At 55.7% G+C, this 12775-nt stretch overlaps 1 protein-coding gene across 3 annotated transcripts in view; it reads right to left on the bottom strand.

Annotated features, from left to right (window-relative positions):
• Positions 1-209: 209 nt before the first annotated feature.
• Positions 210-12775, bottom strand: part of PC (pyruvate carboxylase) — an 85356-nt gene continuing 72790 nt past the window's right edge. For all 3 annotated transcript variants that reach the window (XM_027856020.1, XM_027856018.1, XM_027856019.1), the window contains 11 exons: positions 5441-5585; positions 5116-5205; positions 4805-5026; positions 3933-4089; positions 3209-3449; positions 2768-3017; positions 2361-2605; positions 1478-1657; positions 1144-1392; positions 922-1062; positions 210-819 (listed from right to left, as the gene is read on the bottom strand). In XM_027856020.1, the coding sequence (XP_027711821.1) occupies positions 571-819; positions 922-1062; positions 1144-1392; positions 1478-1657; positions 2361-2605; positions 2768-3017; positions 3209-3449; positions 3933-4089; positions 4805-5026; positions 5116-5205; positions 5441-5585 (2169 nt within the window). In that variant the 3' untranslated portion in view covers positions 210-570. The remainder of the gene's footprint in view (positions 820-921; positions 1063-1143; positions 1393-1477; positions 1658-2360; positions 2606-2767; positions 3018-3208; positions 3450-3932; positions 4090-4804; positions 5027-5115; positions 5206-5440; positions 5586-12775) is intronic.

Raw genomic sequence — 12775 nt, 5'->3', positions numbered from 1 at the left:
CTGTATCATTCCTCCAGGCTTTTGTCCTTGTAAAATGTGGGGCTGGTCCTTGGGGTTCTCTCCAAGGCCTCAACCAAACCCGGCTTTGTCCCCACCTGGGGCTGCCTCAGCGCTGGGCCCAGCTCAGGACACTGCTGCTCTCCGCGTTTCTCATGAGATCCAGAAGCCTGACACTAACCTGGGGGGGGGGCAAAGGACCGGGCAGCAAGCAGATGACAATGGGCTTTATTGAGTATTTGAGTCTGTCGAGGCTGCAATAAGGAGGTCACATCCCCTGACTTTCCTGGTCTGGAGCCCCCTCCCCCGGAGAGAGGGCACCAATTTGGCAAAGAAACATCCTGCAGGGGGCAGAACGTGACGGGCAGTTTGGGGAGGGGAAGGCAGAGAGGGAGGGCCCTCTCTCGGTTCCCCAGCCGTGAGCAGCTGGTCCCAGGGGCTGCCAGAGCAGCCTGGCCAGCTGCCCTTTCCTGTGGCCTGGGTCTCCCAGGCGGCAGCAGCGTCTGCTAAAGGACGAGGGGGAGAGCAGGCCTCCCAATGCTAAGGCATTGGGGACGAGGGAGGAACCGTGGGTCACTCGATCTCCAAAATGAGGTCATCCCCCTCCAGGGTCATGTCCTGGGTCACGTGAACCTTGCTGACGGTGCCCTCCATGGGCGACGTCACCACAGTCTCCATCTTCATGGCGCTCAGCACACACAGTGGCTGCCCCTTAGTCACCTTGGCCCCTGCTTTCACTTTGATGTCGATCACCTTGCCGGGCATCGGGGCCCCGATCTGGCCCTTGACGTCCTTCAGGGCCTTGGGGTGGAAATGCATCTCCTGCAGGAGTAGGTGGGAGAGTGGGCTGCTGAGACCCCTGAGGCCCCCTGGGGCCCTGTGCCCCCATGCCTGCCCTCCATCACCCTCCCTCAGGAGCCCTACCTTCATGGCCTGGGTGTCCTTGACCAGGATGGAGCGCACTTGGCCATTGAGCTCGAAGAACACCTGTCTCTGGCCGGCCCGGTTCAGGGCTCCCAAGGCCAGGGCCTTGATGTGCAGGGTTTTGCCCCGTTCCAGCTCCACCTACGGGAGAAGGGGGTCAGCGCAAAGAGGCCGTGGCTGTGGCTGTGGCCGTGGGGGCCGCACCGCGCCCCTCCCGCTCACCTCGAACTCCTCGGCGATCTTGGGCCCCTGCAGAAAGAGCCGGGTGTCGAGGCACTCCAGGGGCCCGAACGTGTTGGTGAAATCCTTGAACTGCTGGAAGACGTCCGGGTACATGGCGGACGAAAGCACGTCCTCTGGGGTTATCTCCTCCCCATGGCGCTCCTTCAGCTCCTTCTCCACCGCCCCCAAGTCCAGGGAGGGCAGCGTGGCCCCCGGCCGCCCCTCCACCCGGGGCAGATCCTTCAGGACCTGGGGCAGGGAGGAGGCTCGGTCAGTCAGCGGGGTGCCCCAGCCCCCCCCAGCTCTCCCTACCCCCCACTCCCGCCCCAAGCACCTTAGTTCGGAAGGGCTCAGGGAAGCCCCCGTGGGGGACGCCGATGTATCCCTGCAAGAACTCCACCACGGAGCGTGGGAAGGACAGTTCCTCAGCCTTCTCCTCCGCGTCGGCCCGGCTCAGCCCGTTCTGGACCATGAACTGGGCCAGGTCCCCCACAATCTTGGAAGAAGGCGTCACCTGGGGCGGGAGGCGGCAGATGAGGACAGGGACACAGACCCTGCCCAGACTTGGGGGCCCCTTCCGAGCAACGACGCAGGTCCTCGGAAGGGAAGCTGGTCTCCAAAGCGGCGTCCTGCACTCGCGCTCTCTCTCCCCTTCCACCTTCCCCCCATATTCTCCCCGAGTCGGCCCCACGCAGCCCGGGGTTCTGGGAGGCTCCTGGACCAGAGGCCTCTTTCCTCAGACACTTTCTAGCTGTGTGACCCTGTGCAAGTCATTCTTCTCAGCTTCAATTTCCTCATCTGTAAAATGAGGATCATAACAGCACCCCCCTCCCTCCCAGGTGCCAGTGAGAATTCTGTAAATTAAGCTTCTGTGAAGCTACTTAACCACAGAAGGAGCCGCTCTTTCTTACCCCTTTCCCCTCCCCCTCTTCCCTCCTGGGAGTTTAGCTGGATCTGACCCATAGAACGCCCCGCTGCCCCTCTCCCGCCGTGGCTGGGCCTGCCCAAAGGTCCCTGTTCTGGGCAGATGCTGGCCCGTGACGCTAGTCCCGGCCAGCTGCTGTGTGCCCCGCCCTCTCTGGGCCTGGCCTCCACTTCATCTCCACTACAGAGAGACTGAACTGGGCCTCCTCTAAGACGTCTGGCCCCAGCTGCCAGGCCCTCCAGGAACGGCCAGGAACAAGGCCGGGCCCAGGAGCTAGTAGCACCCCCCTCACCTTGATGAGGTCCCCCAGCATCTGGTTGGCCTCCACATAAGCCTTCTTGACTTCCTTGAACTTGGACCCGAGCCCCATGCTGTGGGCCTGGAAGTGTAGGTTTGTGTACTGGCCCCCGGGGATCTCATTCTCATAGACGTCGGAGTTGCCAGACTTCATGGTTGCCGTGCAGTCGAAGGGCGCGTACAAGCCCCGGGCCCCCTCCCAGTATTCACTGTAGTCAAACACCCGCTCCAGAGGCACCCCTAGAAAAGCAGGGGAGCGAGGCCGTGAGCCACCCTCGGCGCCCCCACGCACTCCGGAGGCCTCCTCCAGCTGGCGTTCCCCCTCCCCCTACCATTGGGAGGGTCTGCAGGAGCCAGGGAAAGCCGAGGGTGGACCTCACTCGGGGGGCTGTGCCTCTCTACCTGTGTCCAGAGGGGTCTCCTTGGTGCAGGCCACCACGGCCCCCATGCTAGGCTGGGAAGTAATTCCTGACATCGAGTCAACCGCCACGTCCACCACGTCGGCCCCCGCCTCTGCACAGGCCAGCACATTGGCCACACCTGAGCCAGCCGTGTCGTGGGTGTGGATGTGCAGGGGAAGGTCGGGAAAGCGATCTCGGAGGGAGCTCACCAGCATGGTGCAGGCTGCTGGCTTCAGAAGTCCCGCCATGTCCTAAGAGAGGCAGAGAGACCAGGAGAGGAGTCAGCAGGGATGGGCCTAGGAAGGGAAGGATGACACTCTCCCGAGGGGGAGGTAGAGGGAGGGAGGGAGGGGAAAGAGAGGGAGGGAGGAGAGGGAGGGAGGGAGGCGAGGAAGGGAGGGGAGGAGGGGAAGGAGGGGGAGGAAGGGAGGGAGGGAGCCACCTTTATGCACAGGATGTGGGTCCCTGCCCGCACCAGCTGCTCGGCCAGGCTCAGATAGTACTGCAGCGAGTACTTGGTGCGGGTGGCATCAGACACATCGCCGGTGTAGGAGATGGCAGCTTCCACCACGCCCCCGGCGTTGCCCACTGCCTCCATGCCCAGCAGCAGGTTGGGCAGGTAGTTGAGAGAGTCAAAGATGCGGAACACGTCCATGCCGTTCTCCTTGGCTACCTCGCAGAACCTGGGGAGGGGCAGGTGCTGAGGGAGGGGCTGTGAGGAGGCTCTGCCAGGCCCCTCGGGTCTCGCCTCGGGGCCAAAGCCTCCTGGCAGCAGTATCTCCCCCATGACCCGAGTCGTGGCCAGAGGCTAGGCGCCAGGCTTCTCTCCTGACTCCAGGGCAGCTCGGCCCCAGGCCCCTGGTTGGACCCTCCACTCCCCCTCCAGAGAAAAGAGAAATGCCTGGGGTGGGGTATGCTTGGCAAGGAGGCCTGAGCCACGAAGGCTCCACCTGGAGCAGGGTTAAAGGCCTGTCCCGAGAGGCCAGCCGGGCCGTGGTGGGGTCCAGTGTCTGCACTAGAGGAAGGGGCGGGTCCCTTCCATCTGCCCAGAAGACCTGACCCCACCCATTACTCGCAGTGGCCGTCCACCCAGGGCAGCCTGCTTGTGGGAGGGGTCGAGGGGGACACGTGCACGCCACGACCCGGAGGGAATGGGGAACGCTCACTTGGACACCACGTTGTCGGGGTAGTTGGTATAGCCCACGGCGTTGGCGCCCCGCAGCAGCATCTGGAAGGGGATGTTGGGGATGAGTTCTCTGAGCTCCTGAAGCCTCCTCCACGGACACTCATAGAGGAAGCGCATGGACACGTCAAATGTGGCTCCTGGTGAGAGAGGAAGGAGGAGGGCTGAGCACATGCGGAGTGGAACCAGAGACGCTCCCCTCCTACCACCAGGCCTCTGCTCCAGCTGTGTCCCACACCTGAGATGCCTTCCGCCTTCTCTGTGTCCACACACTTTCAAGGCCCACCCCCTCCCTGAAACTCTTCGTGGTTGGGTCGTCCCTCCTCTGGGAACTTCTTAGAGGCTGGGTCCATTCTCCCCTGCGAGGCCACTCCTCGGCCCTCACAGGCCCATCACGGGCACCTGTCAGCGCATAGGATTTCTTTTAGGTAGGAGATCTCTGAGCTCCGGGATGCCGGCATCTGCTTCTCCTGTCTCACCCACCACTCCAAGCACTGGCCTGGGCACACAGATGGTATTTTTTTTTTTTTTTTTTTGGTGAGGCAATCAGGATTAAGTGACTTGCCCAGGGTCACACAGCTAGTTTAAGTGTCAAGTGTCCGAGGCCGGATTTGAACTCAGGTCCCCAACTCCAGGGCTGGTGCTGTATCCACTGCACCACCTAGCTGCCCCTACAGATGGCCATTTTGAGACGAAGCCCAAAACCATCTTCCTGGCTGGGAAATGAGGGGATGCACCTGAAGGTACAGATCCTCAGGCCTCTCTGAAGCCCGACGCCATGCTGGCGAGTTCCCACTCCTGCCCTGAGCCGTCCTCACGGAGGCACAGAGCCCCCATCTCCCTCCTGAGTCTTACCCCCCCAGTTCTCCACACTGAAGAGGTTGTTAAAACTGTGGGCAACGTAAGGGGCGATCTTCTTGAGGTCATAGGTCCGCACTCGGGTGGCCAGCAAGGACTGGTGGGCGTCGCGGAAGGTGGTGTCCATCAGCAGCACCCCCTTGTGATTCCGCACGGCTCGGGCAAAGCCCTCGGGCCCCTCCCGCAGCAGGATGTCTCGGAAGCCAGGTGGAGGCGGGCCTGGGAGAGGACCGGGCATCAGAATGCTCCAGGGTGCCTCGCTTGCCGCTCCCTGAGGAGCCCAGCTGGGCCACAGACAAAGCACTCACCCATGGGCACGGGGGGGATGATGGGGTCCGTGGGGCTGGGGGTGGCCTTGGTAGGGACTGGGGTCTGGGGACCATTCACCATGACGTGGCCTGAGCAAAGAGAAGAAGCGTGAGGTCAGGATGGCAGGGCTCGGCCCAGGGGCATCGGCGGGACCGAGGCCAGCGGTGAGATGGCAGAGCGTTTGGGGAGGGAGGACGGGGGAGCAGGGCTGGCAGGGCCCGCTGCCTCCCAAAGAAGGGAGGAGAGGGGAGCAGGGAGGGCTGAGCCGTGGCCGCCTAAAGCAGAGGGGCAACAGAGAGGGGAGGGAAGGCTCGGGGCTCAGACCCAGGTAGTGCAGCAGCTTCTGGGCCCGGTTTTGCACAGGCCGCAGCTGGAAGAGCTCTGGGTTCTCGTCGATGAACTGGGTGTCCACAGCGCCCGCCAGGAACTGCTGGTTGTTGAGAACATTCTGCAGGAAGGGGATGTTGGTCTGCAGGACAGAGGCAGGTGGGAGGGGCGTCACCTGGGCAGCACAGACCGAGGCACGGGAGGGACGGGACGGGACGGGGAGGAAGGTAAGCAGCTGGAGCCACCGCCCATCGTGTGAGACCCAGCTTCCCCAGCTCTGCCTGGGACCCGGGACCCAGGACCCCCCTCAGGAAAACTCAGCAGACTCTGCTGGCCTGCTCTGCCCCGCGTCTGGCCTAAAACACCCACTATGAACAAGAAGGAGAATCGCCCTGCTGACCAGCGTGCTGGCCGGCAGGAGGGAAAGAAGGAAGAAATAATGGTCATTGTGAATAACAATAACCACGGCCCAGATGGGCAGGCACATGTCTCCAGAAGGCCCCAGCTGAAAGCCACATTCCCTGGCCCTGGGGAGTGCACCAAGGAGCGGTGAGGCCCTGGGGAGATGCAGAGGTCGGGGTAGGCTAGGAGCCATTTGGGGCACGGAATGACTGCCTGCAAGGCCCTTTTCCACAATAATCCTATCACATAAGTACTACAGGCATTATCATCACCATTTTACAGATAAGGAAACTGAGGCTCAGAGAAATGATGTTTGCTGCCCACAGCCAAACTCAGGCCTCCTGCCTCTGGTATCAGCCCGTCCAGGCCTCTCAGACAGGCCCGGATGAGGCACCAGGACCCCGGGGGAACATCAGGGGCACCAGACCCTCACTCTCCCCAGTCACAGTTTTGTCCAGCTCGGGGAAGAAAGCACCTGACAAAGACCAGAAGGCGTGGGGGGCTCAGACTCAAAGAGAGCTCTGTCAAGGTGGAGCCCATAGGGAGGGGGGCAGGAGCAAGGGCAGATGGCCCTGCCCCCGGTCTGACTGCGCAATGGAAGGGCTGGGGACCCGCTGAGGGACTGAGGCAGGGAGAGGAAAGCGGCCTCAGGCCCTCACACGAGGGCCATTTCTCCTTTCACCAACAATGGGTGAGCTCAGCAGCTCCCCTCAGCCTGGCGACCCCCTCCCTCCCCACCCCACAGCAGCGCCTTTGTTCTCCCTCCCTCCCTTCTCTCCCTTCTGCCTCCAGGCGCTGCTAAAGCCTCCAGAGTAGCTAGGTTCTCCCCAAGCTCCCCTGACAGGGCTCCAGGCAAGGCTGACCGGCCCCTTTTTGGCACCATTATCTATTAGGGCGCCTGGGCCTGTCCCATCCAGCTGTCCTTTCGCTGTCCTTTGGACCAGCATTCTCCGCCGCTCTCTGCCCCTGAGACAGCCCAAGCCCTCTTGAGGGGCCCTGTCCAGATGCTGTTTCCTCTTCCTCAAGGCTGGGGGGAGTGTGGCCCAGGGGGCTTTAGGCCGGGAGGCAAGCAGGGGAGAAGCCCTGTTACTCTGGAGCACGGCAGGCCTGCCTACCTGCGGAAGGGAGACCTCAGGAGGGCGGGTCACGCTGAGATCTGGCTTTCTGCAGGCTCTCCATCCTGCCAGGGCCAGGACCATCGGTCAGTTCACCTATTCACTCACATTTAGTTGCAGGCCCCAGATCTAGGCTGTGACGCGCACAGAGGCCCCGTCCATGCTCCCGGCTGAAGCTGGCAAGGCCGTGCTGTTCTGCCCTCGGCTCAGCTCTGGCTGTAAACGAGCGGCCTTCACACTGTCTGCTTGGGGCCACGTTTTTTTCACGTGTGTGTGCATTACGTTGGTGATTTTACTGTTTAAAATGTCTCCCGAGCTCAGAAGGCTGGGACGGGCCTTATGGAGAACAGAAGTGGGCTTGAGAAGCTTTGTTCAGCCGCGGTTCAATGTTAATGTGGTACAGTCACAAAAAGGAAGAGGCAATCTGCATGTAATTATTTACAAGACATGGATATTAAATAAGGGGTCTTTAAGCAGAAACACACATAAACCAGGGATATATATTGATCAGTTGATAAAAATGTGACCAGAGGCTCAAAGGAACCTAACCCTGGGTTTCCCCCAGGAGTAATGGGTCTGTATTGGCTAATTCAGTGTTTGTGGTAACTACCGAGAGTGATGAGAATCAATCTATTATGGGTACACGCAGGCTGCCAGCACAGCCCAGGGCTGCTGGGTGCCACGCTGGTAACTGTGCAGCACACCAAGCAGTCAGACTGGCAGAGAACCAGAGAGCACCCGGCCGGGGGTGGAGGAGGGGATGGTCCTCGCCATTATCCAGCCCTCATCTGACAGGAAGAAGCAGCTGAGCCCTCCCCCTGGGTTCTCTCTACCAGACACAGGTCTTCTGGCCCCTCGCTTCCTTGGGGCTCTCGTTAAGGAGACAGGTTCCTTTTAATTGCGTTCCTGAGTGGCTTTAGCAAAAGGTACTGATAAGAGTAAGTAACAGACAGGAAAGGCGAGTTCTAATGTCTCAGCTGTGTGCTTAGCACAAAGGTTAAATTCTGTGCCAAATCAGAAGCTACGGGTACAGGTACACTGCAGTGATAACAGCTGGTTACAAGAACTTCCCCCAAACCTACCTGAACAAACTACTGGTGTTACGAAAAATGGATAAAGGAAAAGACACCCCTGGGGACTATTCTCCTTTTCTACAAAAGCTTAACCAGGGTAACTCCATTGCCACAGCAAGGAGGCCAGACAGGCCTTGAAACTGCTTCAGTCAGCAAACCCGCAAATCACTAAACAAGGTGGGAGACGCAGCAACCTAGGCAGCACCGCTTGAGAAAATGCACTCATTTCCGAAACCCGATGGAAGGATGGTGGAGATTTATGAGCAGAAGTGCCTCATAAAACAGTGAAAAGCTGGAGAAAATGAGTACAAAGTTTAACATGAGACCCAGTTAAAACAAGTCACTCCAACCACGTTTGAAAATAAAACTGTTAAGAGGACAATAAATGAAAACCAGAAGAGACCGGTCAGCACTTTCACCCCACTGGCCCCACCAGGGGCCCTGGGATGCCAGACGAGAAAGGGGAAATGCCTCTAAAGAAGAGGACGATGGGAAGAGTGGTAGCTGGACCAAATCAAGGACAAAGAAAGGGAATTTCTGCTACACGAAAGCCGCAAGGGACCAGCTCTCAAGACACCTGAAAGCAGGGAAAGCGCTATGGGGCAGTCAAGAGAGAGCGGTACGACGGTACGGTGCCGGTTTGCGCTCAGACAACCTAGTGTGACGCCCAGACCAGCCGTCTGTCTTTTCCCTGCGGGACCTTGGGCAGCCTCTCCAGGACCCAGGTCCTCATCAGTAAAATGAGGGATTGGACTGATGGTCACTAAGGTTACCCCCAGCTATAAATGATGATCCTATAAAAGAGGAATTATCGAGGCACCAAAGATCGAGGGGACATCCATCGATTGGGGAATGGCTGAAAAGTTATGGCTGTGAATGTGATGGAGCACTACTGCGCTGTAAGAACGGACAAAAGGGATGGTCTCTAGAAAACCTGGGAGAATCTGTATGGACTGAAATAGACGGACACGGGCAGAACCAGGAAGACAGTCTACACCATTAAGAGCAACACTAAACACAATCACCTGTGAAACACTTGGGACCTCTGATCAATACAATGATCCCCCAGAATTCCAAAGGACTCGAGATGACTCGTGAGCTATATCCAGAGAGAGAGCGAATGGACTCAGAAGGCACAGGGAAGCATATGTATTTTTTTCTTTCTTCTTGGCTTTTCCTTTCCTTTTTTTTTTTTAAGAACATAACAAATATGAAAAGATTTTGCCTGACTTCACATGTATACTTCTTGATGAATGGGGAAGGGGTGGAGGGAGAAAATTTGGAACTGAAAATAAAAATAAAATTGAATTTGAAAAAATGCCAAAAGATTGAAAACAAAATCAAGTATGGGCATCGCTCCCCCAAAGTTGTGATACAGAAAGAGTCAGGAACTAAAAAACTCATCACTAAAGAGTCCATAAAATGTCTATGGTAGGTAGGCTGAGGCAATATAATAAAATGACAATTCTACCTAAATTAAAATACTCATTCAGTGCCATGCCAATCAAACTACCAAAAATGTATTTTATGGAGCTAGAAGAAATAAGAACAAAATCCATCTGGAAGAACAAAACGTCAAGAATATCAGCAGAAGCAACGAAAAAAAAAATGTGAACGAAGGTCGCCTAGCCATACCAGACTGTACCAGATCTCCAACTCTATCACAAAGTGGTAATCATCAAAACAATATGGTCCTGCCTGAGACACAGAGTGGCGGATCAGTGGAACAGATCAGGTACACAATACATTATAGTTATGATCATAATAATTTGGTGTTTGATAAGCCCAAAGATCCAAGCTTCTGGAACAAAAACTCTATTTGACAAAAACTGCTGGGAAAACAGTATGGCAGAAACTAGGTAGAGACCAACATCTCACACAGTATACCAAGATAAGGTCAATGTGGGCACGTGATTAAGACATAAAGAGTGATACCATAAGCAAATTAGGAGAGCATAGAATAGTTTACTTTTCAGATCTATGGATAAGGGAAGAATTTAGGACCAAACAAGATATAGGGAGAACTATGAAATGCAAAATAGATAATTTTGATTACATTAAATTAAAAAATTTATTCACAAAACCAATGCACCAAAATTAGAAGGAAAACAGAAAAGTGGGGAAATTTTTTTTTACAGGAAGTATGTCTGATGAAGGACTCATTAATCAAATACATAGAAAACTAAGCCAAATTTATAAGAATGCAAGCCATTCCCCAATTGATAAATGGTCAAAGGATATGAACAGGCAGTTCTCAGAAGAAGAAATCAAAGCTATCTATAGTCATGAAAAAATGCTCTAAATCAAGATTGACTAGAGAAGTGCAAATGAAAACAACCCCGAACTACGCCCTGAGAGAAGTGATTATTTCTCTCTTCCATTAATAACTAATTATTGAATCAGGAATAAAGTTTTTCCTTTTCTACTTCCTCATCCAGAAATGAACCAGTGCGGAAAATCTTTGGCAAAGACTTCCCCTGGCTAAGATTTAATCAGACAGTAAAAGAAATTCTAAGTTTGGGCTAATGGATGGATTCCTGCTCATTGTGTTTACTCAGACAGGTCTGGGGAAATGTGGATTCTCCCTTTTGTCAGGCAGGTGACAGGGAAATCGCTAAATCTCTTTGACCAAGAACGGGGTGATCCTAGACACATCCTTCAAGACCCTCACCGTAATACAGCTAGCCTCCCACTAGAATACTTATTCTCTACCATTAATTATCAACTAATCAGAGTTGCCCCCCTCAGCCACCTGCTCTTCCAAGGGCATGTGAACTGCCGGCAAGGCCAAACAGTGGCATGGCCCTGACAGGAGGGGTCTTTGGCATTCCAGAGTACCACTGATCTTTTTTTTAATTAATAAACATGTTAGCCCAATCCCACTACTAGGTTTATTCCCAAAGAGATCATAAAAAAAGGGAAAAGGACCCACATGTACAAAAATATTTACAGCAGCTCTTTTTGTGGTGGCCAAGAATTGGAGATTGAGAGGATGCCCATCCATTGCGGAATGGCTGAACAAGTTGTGGTATATGAATGTGATGGAATACTATTGTGCTATAAGAAAGATGAGCAGGCAGACTTCAGAAAAACCTGGAAAGACTTGTATGGACTGATGCTGAGGGAAGTGAGCAGAACCAGGGGAACGTGGTTCACGGTAACAGCACCATAGTAAGGATGATCAGCTGTGAATGACTTAGCTGTTCTCAGCAATACAATGATACCAGACAACCCGAAAGGACTCATGATGAAAAATGCTCTCCACCTCCAGAAAAAGAGCTGATGGGCTCTGAATGCAGATCGAAGAGGACTATTTTTTACTTCCTTTTTTCTTTAGTTTGAGTTTTCTTCCACAAAGTGACTAACGTGGATATTTTACATGACTGCACATGTATAACCTATATCAGACTGCTTACCATCTCAGGGAGGAAGCAAGGACAGAAATTTGGAACTCAAAAGAAAACGAATGTTCAAAACAAAAAATACATATAATTGGGGGAAAATACAACATTGAGATATTTGTTATTTCAATAAAATAATATAATTTTTCAAAAATAAAATATTTAAAAATTTAAAAACTGTCCCTAGGTGACTCTGATGAAAATACAAAGAAGGGAACAGGCAACAACCTTCATGGGCAGACTAGAACTCTGAAGCTGTATAAGTGACCCACCCCCGCAGAGAAAACAAGATCCCAGGGAGGGAGTCACAAGCCTCACCCATGAGATGCCCCCAGGTCTAGGTTCAGAGCTTAGCAGATCCCTTCAAAGATGCAAAAGAAATCCATGTTCCCCGTGATGTTACGATTACCATTATCAAGCGGGCATATTAGTGTTTGCGCCTAGTGGAAGTGGGATGTCTGAGGTTGGGAGACCCTCCCCCTGCTTGAGGGGGGCGGGCCTCTGCAAAGCCCCCCAGAGCCGACCCGAATAACTTGGCCTATCCCAAGGAAAGGAAGGCCCAAGCAGGTAAGGGCCTGTGCCAGGCTTGTCGGACAGACGGCGGGTCCGTGTCATTTCTGGGCGTCTGCGCCGGTGACGCCTCCTCCTCTTGCCTCGTAGCCTGCCCGACCTTCTCCCTTCTCGGGGCTTTCCAAGCCTGAGGTGCCTAGCAAGCTAACTGGCACACCCTCCACAGGTGGGGAGCCCTCTCCCACGCCCTCCTCTGCCCCGCCACACAAATGACCCTGCCGCTCAGTGGGCAGCTGGGTCTTTCTGTGGCCAGCTCCAAGTCTTCCTTCCAGGAAGCAGCTGCGAGGGAGGAAATAGCTTCAGCCCGCCCAGCGGGGCGCACCCACCCGAGGGGAGGGAAGTCTGCGCAGGCAGGTGGGCCCAGCCTCGTAAGCGAGCGCGGGGGGCTGCCGGGGGGTCGAGCCACACCCCGAGGGTCACCTTGCCTGGGAAAACAGAACAATGTCTGGGGAACGTGGGGCAGCGCTGCCGCCAACGTGTGTGAGCGGGTGCCGGGCCGCCACGTGACTCGGCGATGCAGAACAATCGTGACCTTCAGAGTGGGAGTTCGAGTGAGTGCGGGCGCGTCTGTGGCACGCGGCTCGGCTGATGCTGGGGGCTGCTGTCGCCCCCCAGACCGACGCTGCTGCCCAGGCCCGGGGCAGGCGGCGTGGCTGAGTGCGGGAGGAGGCTGGGAGCCGGCGTGGGCACCGGCGGGCGCGGGGCGCGATCGCGCGGGGCATCGGGCCCGGGCCGGGGCGCAGGGGCGCAGGGGCGCAGCGGCGCGCGGAC

Source organism: Vombatus ursinus, unplaced genomic scaffold (assembly GCF_900497805.2).
Source record: "Vombatus ursinus unplaced genomic scaffold, bare-nosed wombat genome assembly UNPS02011369.1, whole genome shotgun sequence".
Lineage (NCBI taxonomy): Eukaryota > Metazoa > Chordata > Mammalia > Diprotodontia > Vombatidae > Vombatus > Vombatus ursinus.
Note: the sequence above shows the minus strand (reverse complement) of the source record. Positions and strands in the feature narration are given on the sequence as shown.